The sequence below is a fragment of the Monodelphis domestica genome, chromosome 4 (assembly GCF_027887165.1).
Source record: "Monodelphis domestica isolate mMonDom1 chromosome 4, mMonDom1.pri, whole genome shotgun sequence".
In the NCBI taxonomy this organism is placed as follows: Eukaryota; Metazoa; Chordata; class Mammalia; order Didelphimorphia; family Didelphidae; genus Monodelphis; species Monodelphis domestica.
The window spans coordinates 6,848,910-6,872,762 of NC_077230.1; the positions used below are offsets into that span (position 1 = coordinate 6,848,910).

The 23,853-nt window shown below is 40.9% G+C and overlaps 1 protein-coding gene across 4 annotated transcripts in view; it reads left to right on the forward strand.

Annotated features, from left to right (window-relative positions):
• APP (amyloid beta precursor protein) overlaps positions 1-23,853 on the forward strand; it is a 137,187-nt gene that overhangs the window by 46,878 nt on the left and 66,456 nt on the right. For all 4 annotated transcript variants that reach the window (XM_056825990.1, XM_056825988.1, XM_056825989.1 and 1 more), the window contains exons 3-5: positions 2,603-2,732; positions 20,062-20,174; positions 22,699-22,892. In XM_056825990.1, coding sequence (XP_056681968.1) covers positions 2,603-2,732; positions 20,062-20,174; positions 22,699-22,892 — 437 coding nt within the window. The remainder of the gene's footprint in view (positions 1-2,602; positions 2,733-20,061; positions 20,175-22,698; positions 22,893-23,853) is intronic.

The window sequence follows — 23,853 nt, forward strand, 5'->3', positions numbered from 1 at the left end:
TTGCTTTCTCTTTTTTCTGGAAATGGGCATTAGATGTTTGTCAAAAAGCTTCTTTAGCATCATAACTTTTTTATTAATTTGTTATTAATATGATCTATTAATGTTTATAGTTTTATGTTGCACCTACCCTGCACTTCTGTTTATGCATAATCTATTAAATATTTTGTTGCCACTTATGTATCATTTATTTAATATTCGTCATATTTTATTTATTTAATCTTCGTTGGGATCTGGTCTTTTTTGGCTATTTTCCTTTTTTGATTTGCCTCTTCATGGCTTAAGTGCAAAAACCTTGTTTCTCTCAGACATCTCAGACGGGCTCTCCTGTAGATGTATTACGTTTCACATGTCCAAAATGGAAACCTTCTCGTTTCCTCCAAGCCCTTCTCTCTTCCTCACGTCCATATTACTGCGGAGGTGCCTCCATATTCCCGGCCCCCTCTGCTCTGGAAGGAAGCCTAAGCAGCGGTCCTTTTAACTCCCTCCCACGCCTCTCCTCCCATTCCCATATCAATTGTCAGTTGCTGTCCTTCTGCCACCTTTCATAGGTCCTCCGTCTGTCTCTCCAGGACATTCTCTCGGTCCCTCCTCCACTTAGCCGCCAAGATGACTCTTCTAGAAGGAGAGTTTGCTCAGGCGCCCTCTGCGACCACCTCCAGAGTAAGCCTTGGAGTCCTGGGTCCTTCCTCGCCTGGCCCCTCCGCCTGCCCCTGGCTTTTGGGCCCGACGCTGGCCTCCTCGCTCTTGCACACAAGCCTTCTCCATGGTCCCCTCCCAGCCCCAGCCCGGGCTCCATGCAGCCTTGAAGGCTGGCCGCTTGCACTCCCTGCCCCCAAGAGGAGTCTTTCGCAGTCCTTGAGCGTAATGCCTTTGCCTCGGACATGACGTGCTCAATCAGGCTGTACAATACTGTATCCGTGAACTCCCCGAGAGCAGGCTGTTTCTGTAGTCCCCACGCTCTGCACGGTGGAGGCACGGAGTGCCCGCGTCGTGAATCCTGCTTGAGCGCCGGCTTCCGGGCTGTCCCCCTTCTTGGCTTCTCCTTCCGCTCGACGGAGAAGACGCGAGCGACGCAGCAGGAGTCTGCCCAGTGCGGAGACCCCTCCTCGCCCCGACCCTGACCTCTGCTCGTAACACCGAGGCGTCGCTGAGAGTGCCCGTCGTGGACGCCCCTCGCTTGGGTTACAGCAGCCCCTCCTGGAACCGCGTCGCAGAGCCCCGACGGAGGCTGCTCTGCGGACGAGGTCAGCACTCTGCCCGGGAGCACCTCCGCTGTGCCGAGGATACACGCGAGGCACTCTAGCAACTGATTGTGCCACGTTGGGGATGCGCTTCGAGGCATTCACTTTTGGAAAAAAACGGTTTTGTGAAAATGAGGCAAAATTGCTTGTTTTGGCTATTTCCCTTTCATTCTCAATCTATCTGGAAGGGCTGTGAAAATCTAAACCATGGCAGGCCAAGATTAACAGACACCCTCTGAAGTGCCTGCTTTACTTTAGCGACTTCTAGGAAGCTTGTGACTATCTCACGAAGAACCACCATTCGCCAGATTGCTGATATTCACCTCAGATTTTCTCCCAGGATAAGGGAAATTGAACAGCTAGATAATAAGCACTTCAAGTCAAAAAGGACCTGGGATACTTTCTCGGCTTTTGTGGCAGATCTTTGTTGGGCTTTTTACATTTGGGGGAGTTTAGATAGAAATATGTTGGGACAAATCACTTTAATGTTCTAGAAGCTTGAAAAAGTGGATGATTTTTTTGGTGACTGGATCAAGGATTGGCATGTCATCCTATTTGCTGTTTGTTCTGGAAACATCTGTAGGATTCCATCGTCCTTTTACCAGTGATTGTTGGCATAACTACCAGTTGAATCAATTTTAGTATGTCAAAGGTGTATGTAAAAAATAGTATTGCATAGACATACTTTACTTTGTGTGTTCTTCCATTAGATTTGTTTGGTTTTAACCCTTACCTTCCATCCTGGAGTCAATACTGTGTATTGGCTCCAAGGCAGAAGAGTGGAAAGGGCTAGGCCATGGGGGGTCAAGTGACTTGCCCAGGGTCACCCAGCTGGGAAGGGTCTGAGGCCAGATTTGAACCCAGGACCTCCCATCCCTAGGCCTGGGTCTCCATCCACTGAGCCACCCAGCTGTCCCCTTTTGTCTGATAATCTTTTGCTTTATTTATCTTGCTTGGAGGTTACTAAGAAAGTATTTATTAAGTCTGGTAAATTCCTCGAAGGTAGAGATCTTTAAACTCCCACAGGCTAGTGCTATAGTGTTCCCTTATAAATAGTAGGTACATCATCAAGTTTTCAGTGGATTTTCATAATCAGCCTCACCAACAAAACTTGGGCTTTTTATTCTACATTTCACGGTGTCGCTGATCAGTTCTCTTCCTTTATCACTTGGGTCAACGTAGCTATTTAAATTTTACATTTGGATCAGTTTAGAGTTTAAATCACAGTGATTCAAGCAATCAGAGTGGTGCTAATGTTGAAAGACAAACTTTGTTATTACGTACTAATGCATAGTTAAGTCAGAAGCTCCGATGCCCTAGAAGAAGCTTTTAAAATCACTTTTGTTTGTATCTTGTGCCAGGTTTATCCGGAACTACAGATTACCAACGTGGTGGAAGCCAACCAGCCAGTAACAATTCAGAACTGGTGTAAGAGAGGCCGAAAGCAGTGCAAGAGTCATCCGTACATCGTCATTCCTTATCGATGCTTAGGTGAGTCCCTGGGACCATTCAGTATCTCTAGCTCTGTTCCCTGGGGCAGTTTAACTCTGTGGAGTCGGTTCCCTCCTGGAAAGCGAGGGGTCAGAGTAAGTAAATAACTTTAAGATGCTTCCCAGCTCTAAGGCGATTCTGCTTGGCCTCCGATGAATGGAATCCAACTCCTTTACGCTTCTCGTAAGCTCAAAGATCAGCAAGAATTCACATGAGTATCTGTTAAGGTCCAGGCACTCTGCTCAGTGCCAGGTATACGAAGAAAGGCACAAAGTAGTCCTTGCTCTCCAGGAGCTCCCATTCTAATGAGAGAGAAGGTCGTTGAGAAGTTAAGAATCTGGTGATTTCAATCTTCAGTTCGACCAGTTTCCCTTTTTTTCATTTAGTATTATTCATTTTGAGGATTCTTTGAAGAAGAGAGGAAGTATAGTTGGAGCAATAATAAAAGAAAACAACCGATAGTGAACATTTCCAAGGTGTCTTATCTGCATGTTCTCGTGGGATCTTCCCAGCAATGCCATGAGGCAGGGTTCCTTGGTGTCCTGAATGGGAACATGAAGTTAATATCGAAGTTCCCCAAACTAATGAATATACGCAGGAATTAAAGTCAGCTTAGATTACAAATGCAATCTCAACTACATCATGACTGCCTCTTAACCGATCTCCAGATAATTTCTGTTTGAATTGGTCTGTGAAAATCTTTGGTACGAATTTAATTTCCACTCCATAAACTACATGAATATTAGACAGCATAATTATTCAAATTACACTTCTAGAGATTGTTTAGACAACTGAAATGACTGAAGTTGTTGCAGCAGCATTTTTTAAAATGTCTTTTTTTAAATAGAATTTTATTTTTTAAATACTTTTCCATGGTTAGGTAATTCATGCTCTCTCCTTCCCCTCTTCCGTCCCCCCTCCCAGAGCTGACAAGCCGTTCCACTGGGTTATATATGCATTCTCACTCCAAGCCCATTTCTGTAGTACTCGTTTTTGTAAGAGTCACCGTTTAAACCCCAAATCATATGCCCATAGAAACAAGTTTGATGTAACACAAATCCTATGATTTTCTTCTGCATTTCTACTCCCACCGTTCTTGCTCTGGATGTGGAGAGCTTCTTTCTCGTCCCTCAGGATTGCTCTGGATCGTTGTATTGCTGCTGGTAGAGAGTCCATTCCGTTTGCTTGTCTCATGGTTTTTCAGTTACTGTGTATAACCTTCTCCTGGGGCTGCTCATTTCACCCCAGATCGGTTTGGGTAGGTGCTTCCCCTTTCAGACATCACGTGATTCACCATTCCTTTGAGCACAATAGTGTTCCATCACCATCCCATACCATGGTTTATTCAGCCATTCCCCAATGGGGGGACACCCCCATTTTGCAGCTTTTTGCCCCCACCAAGAGCACAGCTATGAATATTTTTATACAAACAGAACCTTTCCCATTTTTTTTATCTCTTTGGGGTACAAGCCCAGCAGTGCTATGGCTGGATCAAAGGGCAGACAGACAGTCTTGTATGCCCTTTGGGCATAGTTCCAAATTGCCCTCCAGAATGGCTGGATCCATTCACAGTGCACTAGTGTCCCAATTTTGCCACGTCTCCTCCAACAGTTACTATTTTCCTTTACTCTCCTATTGGCCCATCTGCTAGGTGTAGTTGTGCCAGAACGTTGAAGGGAGTTCTGCCTGCTTCTTACCAGCAAACAGAACACTTTATTTTGCATTGAACTAGAACTAGAAAATTCTTAATATTCTGATAACAAGCTGGAAGAATTTCCATTGTTTGTTTTTTTATTGGTATTTTTAAAGTATTGCTGCGGTTCCTCAGCATCTAGTCTCTTCTCCCCACAATTACCACTCTTTAAAAAGAAAAAGAGAGTTGTTGTTGTTGTTGTTGAGCAAACAAACTGTGCCATATTGATCATGTCAGAGAGCGTGTACTCGAATCTGTGGTTCACCGAAAGGCTTGTTTCAGCAGTCTTTGGGTCAGTTATTTATTGCTTGGGTTCAGATGCCTTTTCAGGATAGGTTTCCCTTTGCCTCAGTGGCCATTGTTAGGCTAGAGTTCAGAACAGACCAGAAACAGAAAAGGATGGGATTTGGAGTTGATCACGGGTCTGTCATTGAAAGGAGCCCGAGAAGCCAGCCCCCTTGCTTTACAGCTGGGGAAACGGAGGCAGGGGCGGTTCAGCAACTTGCTCAAGATTATGTAATTAAGAAGTGATGCCAAGGTGGGACTGGAATACAGAACTTCTGACTATAGACTTCATGCTCTTCTCCTCTGCTGTATTATATTATACTGGTTTTATTTCTTTTACTCCAAAATTTCTCTGAAGGTCTCATATTCATTTTTTAGCACAAAATAATATACCATTTCTTTCCTCTTGCACAATCGTTTGGCCCTTCCCTAAGCCTGAACACCCACTTTGTTTAGTTTTTGCCACATCAGAGTCGGGCTATGCGTGCTTTGTTGTGCTTCCTTCCCACCGCTGGCTTCCTTGTGGTGCATGTGTGCGCGCGGTGGTATCCGGTCAAAGGGCTCATCACTTTCCGTCTCCCGCATGGAGCCTGGTGCTGGTGCTAGACAGCTCCCGTCCCTTCTCTCCCCACTCTTGCCAGCAGGAGAAGCAGAAGGTGGGGCCAGAAGTCGAGCCGCTCTGCTACCCACAAGGAAGGGACCAGGAGGCTCGACCTCTGGTTGCTTTTCCTCAATAAAGGAGCGCCTGAGCTTCCTCTCCGAGGCTCGGCTTCCTCCCCATGGAATTCAAGTTCCGGTAAATGGGTAGCGAGCGGATGGCGACAAAGCGGAAGTTGGAGAAGGTATAGAGGAGAATATATGCCAGACACTGGAGGGAAGGAGCTCTCCGAGAAGGGGCAAGATAACCCGGCTTTATCCCAAGAGGTCCCTCAGGTCCGTGGCTGAAGCGGGTGCCCAGCGACCACTGTCGGCTCCTCTTAGGCCAGCTTCTTCCCTTTCCAGTCTGAAGTATTCTGGGCCTCATCTGTCTTCTCTCTTGAAATCGGGGGCCACACAATGTGTCTGTAATCAGCGCACGACGCTTGTGGTGTGGCACTCTCATTCGTGGTCTGATGGTCTGTTTAACCAGGGGCTTCTGCATAGGCATCATAAATGATGATAATATTATATAAAAGAATAAATAAAAATAGGACTCAAAACAAAAATGATGTCTTACTTTTGGTTGGCTAAGATAAGAGCCCTCACTAATGATCTGGTGAGAAATAACTGTTGAAGCTCACTAACGTAATGCCAGTTATTGACAGACCTTGTCTGGGTCATTTGTACACTGTATTAAATATCTCCAGAATGAAGCGCCATTAAAATTGGTTAACTTTATTCAACCACAAATGAGATTTTTATGGATATCCCAAGTTCAGCACATCAAAAACTGAAATCGTCTTTCCCCTACAAAGCCTAACCGTTTGAATGTTTCTGTTTATCAAGGTCCCCACCACTCTTCATTCACCCTCCTTCATGGCCTCGCAGCTCCTTCCTTTAATGCACTCCTCATCACTTCCCGGTCTCCAGAGCTTGTCGTCTCTCTCCCACACCCTTACCCATGTAAGGATTAAAATTTAGGGGAGATGGGGAGACTGAGGCATCTGAAATTAGTTTCTCTCTGCAAGGAATATATATTTTTTAGAGGTTTATTAAAGGTTAAAGATTAAGAATATACAAGTAAGAAACATGTGCCTAGGCCAGAGGCCTAGACAAAATAACCTCACATCATGGAAGAGACGCCTCTGCTCCAAAAACGGAAGTCCAAAAAGGCCAAGACTTCAAAAGCCTTTGCTTAAATATCTTCTCGATCTCGGCCCAGGTGAGATTACAAGGCATTCTGGGGAAGTGGAGCAAAGGCTCATGGGGATTGTAGTCCTGTATTCGAGTCTATTTTTTACACCCACCACGGCCCGGCCCAGGCACTGTGCTTCACTTCCCTGTCTGTACCCCGCCTTGTCTAGCCACCTTGCTGCTTTAGGACTCTCTAAATCTCTATCCAACCCTTATTTCTCTGCATGTGCCTCTTCGAGACATCTTAAGTTCAGGATGTCCATTATCGGATTTCCAAATCTGTTCGTTCCCCTTCTAAACTTCCCTGTGATCAGCAGGCCGTCCATTTGCCCTGCCTGAATTGTGTGTGTTGTTTGTATATTTTCTTCTGCGTTGGAATGTGAGGGCAGGAATTATCTGTTTGTATTGTTGCATCTCCGGAACCGTAGCACAATGCTGAGCCCCCAGGAAGTGCTTGACTGGTTAACTGACTCTAGAAGGATATTGTCATTGTCTTCCTAGACTCTTCCCTGGAATCTGACCCAGTCGTGATCATTTCCAGCTCTGCTGCCTTCCATTCTCCTCCTCCTCCTCCTCCTCCTCCTCCTCCTCCTCCTCCTCCTCCTCCTCCTCCTCCTCGTGCTCCCTTCTAGCCCTCTTGTGTTCTCTTCCTGTTAGAGTGTCTGTCTTTCACTTGGCCGTCTAGATGGCCAATACTTCAAAAGCCACCATAACTGAAAACTCTTTGGCTCTTAATAAATGTTTGCTGACCTGTCGATAAACACCTGATCTAATCTTGTTCATTCCCTGCTACTGTAATTATAAGTTCATGAGGAGCCATAGACGCTAATGCTAACTTTTTAAGCTGCTTTCTGCGAAGAACCGATGAGCTGAAATTCCACTTAGCTCCAGCTTCTTGTCCATGAATTATAAGTTTAGACCTCCTGGGAAAGGACCCTTCTAACCCCTTCATTTACCAATGAGAAAATGAAGGCTCAGAAAGCTTGTGTCGCTTGAGGTGACACTCACCTCCCAAGGAGAATTTATTGCATGGTTCCCTCTCTTTGGGTTTTATTCGTAGTACGTGTTGGCATGTGGATCAATGAATGAAGACTTGCCATTGACCATGTTTTCATTTTTTATTTATATCCAGTTTGAGGGATATTATGGATTGATCAACTCTGATAGGCTTTGCTACTCTCAGTAATATAAGGATCCGGGACAGTTCTGAGGGCCGCAAGACAGAATGCTCTCCCCCTCCAGAGAAAGAACTGTTCGAGTGGGAATGCAGGCCAAAATAGATGACTTTTTTACTTGTGGTTTATTTGGATTTTCATTTGGGGGTTTTGGTTTTATGTGATTATTCTCTGAGTAAAATGAACAATATGGAAATATGTTTTGCATGATAATACATGCATAAAAACCAAGTTGCTTACCAGCTCCAGGAAGGGGGAGGGATGGATGTGAGACAATTTGGATCCTAGAACTTTAGAAAACTTCTGTGGAAATGTGTTATTAAAGGTAATTGATAAAATATCTTTACAAAAATATTTATATACAGTTTAAAAATTCTGACATCCATAATGATTTTTTTTTCCTTTCCAACATTTCTCCATTGTTATTGGCATTATAAAAGACGTTAGCCAAGTATGGCTACCTTGAAAAAACCCCAGTAAGTAAGAAAAAGTAGTCCATTGAAAAATGATTCATTAAACCAAAGATCAAACTCTACTTACTCAATTATCACAAGAAGATAGCTATTCGCTTGTGAATATTCTGGTACAGAGCTACTCAAGAGGTCTAAAGGCTATCATAATCTCTGGCAAACAGGGCTTATAGCCAAAGAGATCTTGAACCCTGGCCTGTTGGAAGCACAAAAGTGAACAAATCCAACTCCCAGTAGGCGTCTGCCCTATTATATTTTTTACCAGTACTAAATCATTTTGATGATTTCTGCCCTATGATATCTGTTCCTATAAATAAATTTTATTATCTTTTTCTAAAGCTATAAAATAACCCTTTAGCAATTTTATTGGTATGGTACTGAATAAATAAATTAATTTAGGAAGAATTATCTTTTTTTATATTGTCCTGATCTATCCATTTGTAATTTAGATGTCTTTATTTCAATAAAGGTTATTTTGTCAATATTCATATATTTCTTTTTTGTGTGTCCGAGCAGATATATACCCAAATAATTGTAGATTCTATAATTATATTGAGTGGAATTTCTCCTCTCCCTGCTGGGCTTTGTTGGTAAAATACTGGAATACTGATGATTTATATGGATTCATTTTCTGTCCTTTAGCTTAGCTGAGTTTATTGCTGCTGCTGTTATTTTTTTTAGTTGACTCTAGGGTTCATATTATCTGCAGACCATCTTGTTCTGCCTGTGTTTATGCCATAGATTCCCTTTTTTTGTCTTATTATCAAGCCTATCATTTCTAGCACCTCTGGTTAAATAGAATGATAATAATGGACATCTTTGCTTTACTCTGGATTTTATTTGGAAGACTTATTCCATTTGGTGCTGGCTTTTTATTATAGATGAATACTAGTTCCTTAATTAAGGAACATTAAGGAAAAGTTCTTTAATTCCTATTCTTTTCCATATTTGCAAGTGTTGTTGGGTTTTGTCAAAAGCCTTTTCAGCATCTATTGATATACATCCTTTAGTTTTTATTATTCAGGTTTTTAATATGGCTTGTTATGTTTAGTCTTCTTCATTTTGAGCTACCTATAATCTTTTTTAATATATTGTAACCTATCTGCTTTGATTTTATTTAAAGGCGTTGAATGTATTTTGGAAATTTGAAGTTTTTCTTTGTTTTCACGTTTTTGCAAACATTTTATGTAATATTGCAAAGAATTTTTCTTTTAATGTTTGATTAAAATTCACTTATAAATCCATCAACCCCCCCCCCCCTCTTCCCACTCCCTGTCACAACTTTGGGAGTTTACTTGTTTTAACATTGTTAAATTACTTATATTTATTTCTTCTGCCAGTCTGGATATTTTATGTTTTTAAATATTCACCCAGTTCCTCTAAAACTATTAGGTTTTTTTTTTTGGCATATAATTGATCACAATTATTTCTGATGGTTTCTTCTATTTCCTCTTGAATCATTATTCCTTTTCATTTTGGGTAGGAATAATTTCTTTTAGTTTTATCAGTTTTGTTTATGCGGCAACTTTTAAATTTTGTGTAATCTCTTTTATCTTCTCAATCCTTATTTAACAACAGATAAGAAAAGAAATTTCTTCCCTGCTCTTATTTAGTCGTATTTGATGTGACTTTATATTCCTAAATGAAGTATTTATTTAAAGTTTATCTTGGTATAGGATATAAGGTATTGTGCTAAACCTATTTTTTTCCAAACTATTTTCCAATTTCTCCAGAAATTTGTATAGAATTGTGCATCCTTCCATCAGGAACTGGAATCTTTGGGCATATTAGCACTAGGCTATTAAGTTTATTAATTTTAATATGTTCCACAATCAATCTACTCCTGGTCAATTTAGTTTTAACCAGTACCAAATAATTTTATTACTACATTGTAGGAAAATTTATGGTCTTAGTTTAAAAATATTTTTCCCCTGAGATTCTTGTCCTTTTGTTCTTCTGTATAAATTTTGTTTTTTACATTTCTAGTTCTATTAAATCAAACTTTGGCAAGTTGTTGTGATACTGAATAGACTCATTACCTCAGACTTTCTATGAGAAAGTAATATTTCCTTTCTTATTTACATTTGTCTATCTCATTAGAGTTGTAATAGTCAAAGGGATTGTAGAGGATTGAAAAGGTACGGAGGATAAGGAAGGTTTTGTAACAGGGAATGGAGGAGTTGAAGCGATAGAGGGAATATGGATGCTGGTGAGGTAAAAGGAGAGAGATACCTGCTACTGTTAGATTTAAAAGAGTGGTAGCCATAAACTGTTATAATTAAAAGAGTGTCATAAACTCTAAGAGTTAAAATGGTTGATGGCCTTAAACTGTAGTGAGATATAAGAGTGGGTGAGTAAATTGTGACTGCAGAAAATATGTTTTCACTACAGTGTTTTGTTTTTAAATCAATACATAAGGTGGTCTCCAGGGAAATATTCCCAAGTCAACTGGGTTTTATAGAGAATTTAATTAATAATACAATGAGGAATTAAAGAAAGAGAGAAAGAGAGAAAAAGAGGGAATAATGAGAAAGGGATAAGCCGGCCCTGGCCAGTCCTGGCCAACCCAGGCCTAAGCCCTAAGAGAAAGGATCAGTCAGTCCTTAATCACTCACCGCAAGATCTGTCCAAGCAAGGATTCTAGTGACACCAGGCCAGCTACATCTCAGCTGACTTCACCAGCTCAATCCTGCATCTGCATTTCCATCTGAATCTGATGTCTTTTGAATGAATTTGAGCTCCTATTTAAAGGGCATTTTCTCCTATGTCACCTCCCCTAAGTTCTCACATCTACCAATCACAGTAGACATTTTCCAAAGGACAGCCCATTCTGAATTCACACCTGAGTAGACTAAACTTTTGAGTAATCCACACTTGAGTAGACTAAAATCTCTGAGTAAGTTCTAACCTCTTTGTTCCTTGTAAATTCACAAGTTGCCTGACCTTTATAGGTACTTAGCATCCCTTTGTATTAGTTCTAAAAATAGGCATGGCTTAAGTATGGGTTTAAGTATTTTTCATTGTTCAGCAAGGAGTTTTTTTCCTTGAAGCAGGCTTAAGTACAGGTGGAGCAGAGGTCTCACATTTCTGATCTAAGTAGAGTTCACTGCCCAAATGGGGAATGGTCTTAATCCAGTCTTATGAAGTAGGGTCTGGGAATTTTTAAGGTTCACAATCCCCCCTGAAATGATCATGGGGAGACTAGTCTCCCCATTGATCATTTAACATAATCATCTTGTAGTTCTAAATGTACTTCTAACTATAGATATACACAATATTCAAATTTCTAAGAAGAAATTAGAGTAGTGAGGGAGGAAATAGAAAAGAAAGAAAGCAAAACCAATGTTTTGCTAGGCACATTGACAGAAAGCCAAATTAGGGGTAGTCCCTTTTGGCATAAATGTTTACGATTACAATAAATGTTAAATCAAAATTCAGTTCAATCAACCATATCCAAAGTTCATTCTTGGTCTTCTTGATGAAGTGTAGATTTCTTCAACATCTTTCTGCAACAATTCATTCTCTGGATTTAGGAGTTAACAAGCTTCTTTCTTGAAGATCTTTTCTCGAACAAAATCAATATCTTGGATTTTTATAAAAATACAATCTTAAACAAAAAATCAAAATTCTTGGATTTTAAATTAAAATACAATCCCCCCTGAAGTAGGTGTTAAAAAACATCCAGTTCAGCTCAATGTTGAGTTATGGGGGTGTATGAGTCAATTATCAAAAGAAGAGAAAAATAATCAAAAACATAAGAAAAAAATTCAAAATAGGTCCTTGTATAGGTCCAATTTAAAGTAATTTTATCCCACAAGTCTGTAGGACAGAATGCAGTAATATTTCACTTAGCCATTTGTAGCCAAGACTACAGGAAATTGCCATGCCATAAGAAGGAAAAGAATTAGAATTCTGTTTTGATGGGGAAATGTTATTCCCTCATCTGACATTTTTGTCATTCTCAGGGATATAGGGAGCCAGCATGATAGTCAAATTTTGTACTTGTATGAGTACTTCGCAGAGAGTGTAGATACAAGGAAGTCCTACGACTTAACGTATGTCAAGCGTCGCAACCTCACATTAATATAATGAGTCTCTAATATAATACAATAATGAGTCTCACATTATTATTTCCTGTGTGCTCTTTTTGGCACTTTTCAGGTTAAGTCTGTGCTCCTTGTTTTTATCCCATTTTCTGGAATCAGATACATAAACATTAATCACAGTCCTCTAATATTTATCATAAATGGCAGGTTCCCATAGTTTAAAGCTTTTGGGGTATGCATTGATATTATAGCAAGAATATATATATACATATATATATTAACTTGTATTACTGCAGAAAAATAATATTTTTATGTACCTTTTGTACAAGAAATGAGAAAAAATCAAATATTCTAATCAAAATAAAGAAAAGCAATAAAAAATAAGGGAAAAATCAGTAATTCAATGTACTTTTTTGAATAAAAAAAAAAGTATCCACTTGTCAATGGATTATTATCTCCAATTCATATGATAGGGTACAGTCAATCAGTCTGAGCAGAAGATGCTTTCTTCACATGTGAGCAGTGAATCCAAGAGTCTTTTTCTCCAACCTTTATAGATATTGGAGTAGTTAACAATATTTGGAATGGTCCTTCCCACGAAGGTTGAGTTGTTCCAGTTCGCTTGAAATTCTTAATATACATTTTGTCTCCTGGGTTCAGGTCATGCAGAGAAAAGTCTAGTGGTCCAGCTTGTACTGCAGCTCCGGATTCATGAAGTTCACGTAGTTTGTGCTGTAATTCCTGTATATAGGAAGCAATAGTAGTATCTCCCCCTAATAGTGAGGTATATGCAGGGGGAAAAGGTTTAGCCTGTATAGGAGGATGTCCAAAAAGCATCTCAAATAGTGAGATATGTAAGTCTCCTCTAGGCCTGCTTCTAAGATAAAATAGGGCCAGAGGGAGAATTTCAGGCCATTTTAAATGTATCTCAGTGCATAATTTTCCAATCATAGTCTTAAGTTCTTTATTCATCCTCTCAACTTGTCCTGAGCTCTGGGGATGATATGGAACATGGAATTTTGGAGTTATTCCCAAGCAAGAATATATCTGATTTAGAACAGAATCAGTAAAATGACTTCCTCTATCTGAATCAATACCTGCTGGTAGTCCAAAGCGAAGAATAATTTCCTTTAAAAGTATCTTTGCAACAAATTCCACTGTGGCTCGGGTCACAGGAAATGTGTCCGGCCATCTGGTTAGTTGATCTACAATGACTAGACAAAATTTATAACATCCAGCCTTTGGCATTGTTATGAAATCTATCTGTATATGTTCAAAAGGTGTGTAAACCAGAGGACGTCCACCAAAGGCTTTTCCACGAAATGCATGTTGGTTATATGCCTGGCAGGTAGAGCAGGCTGAACACACTTTAGAGGCTATAGTAGTTATACCAGGGCTATCCATACTCTCTTAACAGAGTCCACGAAGCCCTGGGTGCCAAAATGACCATTTTTATGAATAGATTGGCAAATTTGGTTATAGAAACTTCTAGGAAGCAGGGGTTTTCCTTCAGATGACACCCATACTCCATTAATCTGTTTTGCTTTAAATTTTTGTTTCCATTTTTCCACTTCCTTTTCATTATGCAAAAGTGATAAATTTAAATCATCAGTGGTTGTTAATGTTAAAATTAATTCAGGTCCTTCTATGGCTGCTAGCTTTGCAGCGGCATCTGCTCGATCATTTCCTCTAGAGGCAGCATCAGTGCCACCTGTACCACTGAGAGGCTATCTTTGAAAAATGGCATTCCTGAGAAATGGGCCAACTATGATAGCCTGAGGGGATGTCTTCTCTATTGATTGGTGTTGAAGATACCCCAGAGCAGGTAAGCAGGGACCCTCCTGAGGGACAAGCCTCCCCCCAGACCAAGGTCACCCAGCAGGAGTCCAATAAGAACTGTTTATGGTTGAATGACTGTCCTTCGTTCAGCTCCCTCTATGTCCCCCTTAAATGATAGTTCTCCTCTTATCTGACTGCGGGTATTTAACTCAAGATGAATTTAATAACAAGTTTGGATTGGGAAGATATCAGGGAAGAGGGAATTGAGATTTCCCTAGATTGTCTCTCTCAGCTTTTGAGCTGAGGCCAGGCCTCAAAGGCTGGTGGAGGGTTTCTCTTACTCCTGTCTCTGCTATATCTGTGCTAGCTTTCTTAAGTTCAAAGTCTTAGCAGTAGACAGTAAGAGGAAGAAAAGGTTCTGACCTTCAGTGTTGGTGGGTCTGTCTCTTCAGGCTGACGCCCCTAAAGACCGGTCTTACAGTTCAAACCACTTCCCTTAAATCCTTTTGTTCAATGACACGATCACAGGAATTCAGGTAGAGCACATAGTTGGGAAATATCCAGGAATAGAGGCACTTCTATCCAGAGACAGGGAGAGAGCGCTTCTTCCAGTCCGAGGGCCTGGAAAGAGAGAGCCCTTCTAGACCAACTGTCATTCTTCAAGGCCCCCCCCCCCCCAACTGTCATCTTTGTCAGTATCTTCCCTCCAACATTCTAACTGCTATCTGTTCCACCTGAGTGGCAGAAAGGCCCAAAGGTTGATTCAGTTTTCCTTTCCACAGAGTGGTTCATGGTTTTATATTTATATGTCGTCTGTGTTCTCAGGTAGGGGGCCTTCTAAATATTTTGTACGTTTTGTAATTATTTACAGTGGAATTACTTTTTTATTAGCCATTACTTTCTTACTTAGTAACAGCTCTTAAGACAAAAGGAAAAGAGTAGGCAAATGGGGTTAAGTGGCTTGTCCAAGGGTCATGCAGCTAAGAAGAAGTATCTAAAGTCATATCTGAACGAGATCCTCTTGACTCCAGGCCTGATGCCCTGGGCTACCGAGCTGGCCCTTAAGGGGAATTTCTCTTACTGCTAGGCTTTGTATTATATAGAAGTGCTCATGATTTGTGTCTATCTTATATGCTTCAGTTATGCTGAAAGTTTTCACATCTTAATTACATTTTTAGTTAATTTTCTAGCTGCTCTATGTGTACCACTCATTTGAAAAATGACAATTCTGCTTTCCTTAAGCTTGCATTTTTTCTCTATTTCTTTTTTCTTGTTCTATTGCCATAGCTTACAGATCTAAGCACTCTGTCAGATGGCTGTGGCTACACTGGAGAAAGTGTTCTACAATCAGGGCCTGTTTCCTCTCCTCTCACTGTCCCAAACACTTTGCATTAGCACTTCCATTCCACATTTAGTGTATCACGGGGCTCTGCCCATCTACAGAGATCTAGAACACGTGCCCGACTGAGTCTTGATTGAGAAATAAAAGGACGAAATCACAAGGCGTCATTTCCCCCCTCATCCCTAGCTGCCTATTGAGACAGACGCCCCGTCCAGAGCTGTCAGGAGCAGGCCCAGGCAGCAGGATGCTGTGCCGAGAGAGAGGGTTCTGGAGGGAAAGAAAGGGGAGCAGAAGCGAGCAGCAGCCTGAGGGGCTGCGGAAGAGCAGAGTGTGGAGGGCGGCTGAAGGGGGCTTCACTAGGACACCGGTGGGGTTCGGCCAGTTTCATCGCTCAGAACCGGACTCGGAGCAGGAGCTTAACCAGGGAGACGATCACGTCACTCGGGGCCCCGGACAGCTGGTGGATTCCCACACTGAGCTGTCCTAGGATCAACGTTTAATACTCGGAAAAAACAGTGGCTGGGTCTGAGGACAGAAAGTAAACGGAGCATAGCGTCGATATTCCCTCAAGAGGCACGCGGGGGGGCATCAAGGTAGCTTAGTGCCTGGCCTGGAGGCAGGAGGTCCTGGGTGCAAATGTGGCCCGGGGCAGCCTTTACTACTCTACTTAGTATCGATTATAAGATGGAAAGTAAGGATTTTTTTTAAATAAGCAGAGCCTGGTCATAACAAAAGTTTGATGTTGGGAAATAATAGCGATGTTAGTCATAGTGAAACTAATAGCTAGCATTTGTATAAAGTGTGCGAAGTGTTTCATATACATGATCTCATTTGATCCTCATAACAATTCTGTGAGGCGGATAGTATTCCATTCCCAGTTTACAAATGGGACACTGAGGCCACAGCTAGAAAGGGACCGAGGCAATATCCGAATCTCTCCGGCTCTCTTCAAACCAGAAGGCACAGGCGAAATTATAAGAATCCATTGAAGATCTCCTACAGGAAATTTCAGAATGGAAGCTAAGACCTTTATAGCCAAAATCCAGACCTTCCAGGTCAAAGGGGGGAAAATACAAGTAGTTAGAAAGCATTCAAATACCAATGGGCTACAGTCAAGATCATGAAATAGTTGGCAGTCAGAACTTGAAGGGAGAACAAGCATGAAAAGAGGGTCCAAAAGATAAAATCTTACACCAAAAAAATGAAGCAAACCTTAGCAAAAGGGGGGGAAAAGCAATCTTTCATGAAACGGAGAATTTCCTAGAAATATAAACCCAGGAGTGCTAGAGAAATGGAACAAGGTCAACACGAGAGCAGCCTTAAGTGACTCCAGAAAGATAAAATGTTTCTATTCTAATGGGAAATGACGCAAGAATCCTCTTAGAAGCCCAGTATCACCAGGGGTCACGGAGGAAGTCCAACAAGCCATTAGGGACCTGTTAGTCAGCTAGTTAGGTTTTGATGGAAGGGAAGAGGAGACGTAATGAGCCGGGGAAATCACGGATGCAAAGTACAAACGTGTACAAACCAGGAGGAAGAACTAAGGGGTGTTAACAGCAAGCACTTGAACCTTATTTCCATAAGAGAGAGACTGATGAAGGGAAGGTCTGTATATAAGCAAAGGATAGATCGCAAAGATGGACTGGAAAGGGGAGGGAGAGTGAGAACCTGTGATGGGGCTCTAAGTGAGATGAAAGGAGACTACGTAAGGGCAGCAAAGCAGAAGCAGATGGCATTCAGCTAGACTACCGAGCATGCGTGCTCCTTGCTCAGGACGGTCCTCTTTGTGAAGCCACAAGGCAGCACGCGTTTGTCCTTACCGCGTGCCCATGTTCAACGCGAGGGATGCAGAGATGACAGTGTTGTCGCTGCGTTGTCACTGCTACGCCATTGCTTGTCCCCGGAATTCTCTCCTCTCCCTCTCAGAAGAGGGGCAAGAGGAGTTCAAGCGATCGACTGCATGAGACAAGTCTGAAACACGCAGGCGTGACCCACCTGGAGCTCCCGCTGCTGTGCACTTGCGGCTTGGGGGTGTCTTGATATCTCTTCGTTCAGGTCGCATTTGATCTTTCAGTTCACGTTTGTGTTTCTGCGTGTGATTCTTTCCATTTACACTTTCTATTCCGTTCCTGACAGCTTACTTTACTCTGTATCAGTTCATGTAGAACTTTTCCACGCTTTTCATTGCCATCACATGCTTTATGTAGTGCATCACAGGAATATTTCGTGGCTTTGTGTGCCTCAGGCTGTTTAGCGCCCCCCCCCCCCCCCCCCCATCCATTCTTAGCGATCACAAAAAGTGCTGCGATAAATAGTTCAGTAATGGAGACTGCTTCAGAGGACACAGATAGCAGATACTGTGGTCATTCCGTTTGCATGATGCCAAATGACTTTCCATCGTAGTTAGTCGGGCTCTCGTGTAGCACCAGCAGTGAATTCGTGTGTTTAGCCTTCCACAACCCCCGAGTTGAATGTTGCCGTTTTTTTCATGTTTACCAGTTTGTAAGGCATCAGGAGAAGCTTCAGGACTCTTCGGATTGCACTGAAACACTGTTTTATGTGGTTGTGAACATGCTGCAGTTCTTCTGAGAAATGCTTTTTCATATATATATGGGACCCCAAAGTCTAATCAGAGAAACTGGATGCCAAGATTTATTTTCTCATTCTCCCATTTGTGTTCTGATGCTAGGTGCATGACTTTTGTCTGTGCAGAAACTTTTCGGTTTTGTGTAATCAAAGTTATAATTGCTCCTATCTCATTTGATTAAAAATACATCTCTTATGTCTGACTTGAGAAGTTATAGGCTATATGGAGGAATGTGATGTTAGGTGTTCTGAAACTGCCAGATCTCTGTCAGATTGCTTTCCAGCAGTTTTTATCAGACAGGGAGTTGTTTTTCCTATTCATTTATGTTTTCTTATTTATCAAACACTGGATTATTGAGTTGCTTTGTTTATTATTCTTTTTTGTCTAGTCTTTTCCATTGATCTCTCTGTATTTTTTTTTAACAAATTTCAAATGATTTTAGTGACTGCAGATTTATAATGGAATTTGAGGTATGGAAGTACTATTTTCCCTTCATTCTCCATTTCTTTTCTTCATTTCCTTTGACCCTCTAGATTTTTTTTTCAAATTGAATTTTGTTATTATCTTATCAAATTCTTGGCACATTGACTGGCATATCAGTTAAAGAATAAATTTCCTGAAGTTATTGTCTCATTTAGTATCTTTAATGATTCCCAGCGATTTTCCAAGTTAAAAACCATGTTATCAGCAAGCTCAGATAGCTTTGTCTACTCTTTACCTGTCTTTATTCTTTGGCTTTTTTATTCTTGTCTTCTGTAGCTAGCATTTCTCAAACTATATCAAATAATAGTAAGAAGAGTGGACATCCTTCATTCCTGTATTTATTGGAAAGGTCTTAGTGAATCCCTATCACATATGATGTTTGTGTTTTGTTTTAGTTAGATGCTTTTTCTGACATTTTAAAAAAATTCCCTATGCCTAAACTTTGTAGGGTTTTAACATACAAGACAATTATATTCTGTCAAAGGCTTTTTCTGCATCCATTTAAATGATCATATAGTTTGGGAGGTTTTTGGTGTTTAATATGATTAATTATATTGATCATTTTCCTAATATTGAACCATCATCTCATCTTTGGTGTAAATCCTACTTGATCAAAATAAATTATGAAATTGCTGTAGTCTGATAGAATTTTATTTAAAATTCTTGAGTCAATGTTCATTAATGATATTGACCTGTAATTTTATTTGTGTTTTATCTTTCCCTGACATGGGTATTAGGATTATAAATGTTTCATAAAAGAATTCTAGTAGGATGCTTTCTTTTTTTTCTTCTTCAGAATAATTTGTAAAGTATAGGTGCTAATTGTTTTTAAAAGTTTGATAAAATTCTGTAAAGCTATCAGGACCAATATTTTTTTTGGTAGTTTATTTATAGCTAGATCTATTTTATTTTCTGAGATCATACTATTTAATGTTTTTATCTTTGGCTTCTGATAGTTTGGGTGTTTTATAATTTTGGAGGTATTATGCTATTTCTATTTATGTTCTCAGTTTTTTGGCCTATAACTGTAAGGCTTTATCATTTTATTTATCTTTTCAAAGAATCGGCTTTTCATTTCATTATCACTTCTATGTTTTTCTTTCCATATTTCTCTTCTAAATTTTAACACCTCTTTTGTATTTATCCTAGGTTTATTTGTGGTATTCAACATTTTAAAATGTATATAAATATTTCTTTTTCCATTCTATTAATATATGATTGTAAGGTTATTGATTTTTACCCTGGGAACTGCTTAGCAATTTTGGTGTTTCATTATTATCATAATGAAAATAAGATAAATATTAATTATATTTTATGCTTTATGGTTCCTGAAAATTTTTATTTGTTTTCTGTTTTGCTCTGTAAGGTATGTATTAACTGTCTCTGCTTTTTTACATTTGTAGGTTATATATATCTGTGCCCTAATATATGGTCAGTTTTTGCAAAAATGGTACTGAGAAATGTGTATAATCCTTTGCCATCCCATTTGGAAGATTTAAGTTTCTTTTTAAGTCCTGGAATTTGTTCCTTTTCAAGTTTGTTTAGCTTTCTCTTAGACGTATTTCACCCTCTGTGGCTCTTTAATTCAACAGCTTTCTGCAGTATAGAATTAAGTTTTTGTTTTCCTGTTTTTCAGTTGGTGAATTTGTAAGTGATGCTCTTTTAGTGCCAGACAAATGTAAATTCTTACATCAGGAAAGGATGGATATATGTGAAACTCATCTCCACTGGCACACTGTTGCAAAAGAGGTAAACATTTCTGAATTTCTCTCTTTTTTTCAAGTTGAAAGATTTCTTTGACATTTATATGGATATGTGTGTATGTATGTATATATATATTGAGAGAGAGAGAGAGTGTATACCTAATGACATTCTAGAAAATATTCTGAGGAAATAGCGATCTTTAAATGTTCATGGATAGTAAATAATGGATTTGTTTGTGGAAAATAGAACACAATTTATTTGTTGCATCACAAGTGATGTGCATTTATATTTATGTTGTATTTATACATATGTGCAACATACATTTATTTATTTATTTGAAATTTATTTATTTAAATATATTCATATACATATATATTTAATTAAAATGAAAACTATAATCTTAAATTCACTATTGCTTAATGATTTGAAATGTTTTTGAAAGTTTTCACGTTACCTGTTGTCCAGCTCTTTAACAGATTAAGATTAGCCAGCCACTTTTACCTGGCCATCAAGGGAAGTCCAGATTTGAATCTGGTTTTTTAGTTATATTAAATCCTCCCTTAACACACCTTTCCTCGGTGTAAAAATATTGGGCACTAATCAATTTCTGTTGATTTCTTATAATGAAACCAATGACAGAATCGATCATTTGGGACAGTGTATTCAATGGTAGAGCACTTTTAATTAGAGCCAGTTTGTTTTAATCACTGAATCAGACTCCAGAAGTCCCTCGGTTAAAGATAATCTCTAGCCTCTTTCAGGACTCATTCATGTACCATCTATTATGTGAAGCTTTTCTTGGCCCACCTAATTATTTCCCTGCTCCTCTAAGTACATAAGTATCTGTTTTACAGAATGTGTGCACGTAGTGAGTGCGTACAATGAGCACCTTGACGCCAGACCCTGGTTTTGTTTTTTCCACTGTATCCTTAGTGCCCATTTCTTGGATCCGATTAATAGGTTTTTTTGTCTTGCTATACAATAGGAGTTTTCCATTCTCTTTGAATCAAAATTATATCTTCATTAAAAAATTTGTTTTTCATCTCATCAATAAAATCTGCAATAAAAGGGGTAAATGTTGTCTTTCTACTTAATTTGTAGTGCACAGTTTGCTGAATCTTTTTAATTTATATGTGTGTGTGTGTATAAATATAAATATATATATGTGCTTCATTTATAGTAAGGTAAGCCTTCTCCAAAAGATTTCTAGTAGTCGCCAAACAAAACTCAAAAATGATTCCCAGGAAATTTGAAACAAGCCCTACCGCATTGTCAGGCTCTTAGGAGAGGCGTTCAGAGCGCAAACATGACAGACACTGTGACATAGAAGGTAAGACTAGAACCCGAGTCACGGTTGGAAGGTGCCACTTCATAGATCCAGTGCTCCCCGTCGCCACGATCTCTCACTGGTAACCAGTGAACGATGGAGATTCCCTGTACTTCTATCGCTTTTGCTCTAGAGGTGATCCTTGAGCTCAATGAATTGGAAAGAGCAGTGCACGGTTCGTGCAGGACGGGGAAGGTCGCCGCAGAAAGCTTTCCTCATTCTCTAATTCGATTACTAAGTGAAGTGAGGCACGTGTGCCCTTTACGGCACGGGCATACATGCCGCTGTTACCACTTGAAGTCATACTTTAGCTGCGAGTCGTCAGATAGATTGAGCTTCTCCAACTCTCACTACTGCTACTGCATTCTTAAAGTGATTGTTTCTCTATTGATTAAAATCCTTAGAGAAGATTCCAGAAACAAATCGGGGGGGGGGGGGGGGACTGAAATGCTAGTGATAGCAGAAAAACTATTTGTTTTATAAAACATCAAATAAGAAGTTCCATCGCAGAGTCCCTGTGAATAGGAGTTTCTTCCTTTTGGTATCTATTTGAAAATCTTTCCTACAGTAGCTATATATTCCTGTAAAAGAGGAAGCAAGTTTTTTCCCCCTAAAAATAGACTTCTGGGGGCAACTGGGTAGCTCAGTGGATTGAGAACCGGGTCCTAGAGACAGGTTCAAATCTGACCTCAGCCACTTCCTAGCTGGGTGACCCTGGACAAGTCACTTGACTCCCATGGCCTAGCCCTTACCACTCTTCTGCCTTAGAACCAATACCTAGTATTGACTCCAAGACAGAAGGTGAGGGTTTAAACAAAAAATAGACTTCTGAAATACTAGAGATGGATGGGGTCTTGGAGTCCCAGAATTCTTAACCAGGCCCTTGAGCTGGAGAATATAGAGCATTTTGATAACTGCTGAAGTCATTGATTTTCCTTGTCATCCTGTGTATTCTTTGATAACATTAACCTGAGAAGAGGTCCGTAGTCTTCACCAGCCTAACGTGACCAAAAAATGAGAAGGGCCTCCGTTTGGATCCCATCCCAAGAAAAGCGACCCAGAGAGGGGAAGGACCTGCTCGGGGCCACAACTGGCCTGGTCCAAGCTGGGACGCTTCTCCTCGGCATCTCATTGACGGGGTCTCTTGATCAGGGAGATGCTTGCTGAGCCTCGGCTCTCCCCTGGCCGCCGTTCGGTGGCTCAGTTTTGGTTTTTCCCTTCTTCCTCCACGTTGTCTCCTAGACTTGCAGTGAAAAGAGCATGAACCTGCATAACTATGGCATGCTGCTGCCCTGCGGAATCGACAAGTTCCGCGGCGTGGAGTTCGTCTGCTGCCCCCTAGCCGACGACAATGACAACGTGGACTCTGCCGACGCCGAAGACGACGACTCCGAAGTCTGGTGGGGAGGGGCAGACGCAGATTACGCGGACGGAAGGTAAGACTAGGCGGGCTCGGCTCACCCGAATCTTGAACTCCTCAAGGAAACCTTGCACGAAATGGGTGTTTCTCAAATTTCTCAGGCTGGCTCTTGCGGGATTGCCGCCATGGCCAGTTTCTGCCAGTAACTTCCTCCGCGCTGTCTTGGAGGGTCGTCCTATAGAATCAATAGTATTTCCTTAAAAGGGAAGGAGAAGGTGCTTATTCATCAGTGTGCCCCAAGAGTGTGAAAAGGCGTGCACTGGCATGCTTGTGGGCCCCCCCTCTGCAAAAGGGCGGGCGAGGGCCGTCTTATCCCTTCGTTCAAGCTATTTGTTGTTTGTCATTTCGCCGCGCCAGTTCTGGTGTCTGTGTGCATGTTGTTGTCATTCGTGCCGTGTGTGACGCCATCGTGGGGTGTGCCGTTTCTTGGCGGTGCCTCCTTCACCCTGCCTCTGGGCAGAGAGATCTTTCATTTGACTCTGTCCATACATCAGGCATGTCTCACCACATTGAAACAACCCTAAATCCGTGACGTTCCTGGACCTCAGTGTGTTGAGTCATTCCTCCGTCAACGGACATCGACTTTATTTGCAATTCTTGCTACCCCCAAAGTGCTGGGATATATGGGGAGGGGGCGGGGGGGGGCAACTTCCTATTAGTAACGTCTTGGGCGAATAAGCTGAGCGATGACATTTCTGGGTCAAAGCACTTGGGACTGAAGTGCTTTTTAATCCGTTCAGAATGCCGCCGAGCCCGCACCGGCGTACCTAGCTTCCCACAACCCCTCCCGCACCGACCACTGCCGTCTTCTGGTCATCTTTGCAAATTTGGGGAGAATGAGGTCAACTAGGAGGAACGTTTTGGTGCGCATTTCTCTAATTTGTGCTTCGTTGCATTCTTCCGTGTGATTGTTAGTATTGTGCAAATCTTCTGATATGTGGGCGTGTGAATAGATAGCTATGAATGTGTGTGCATGC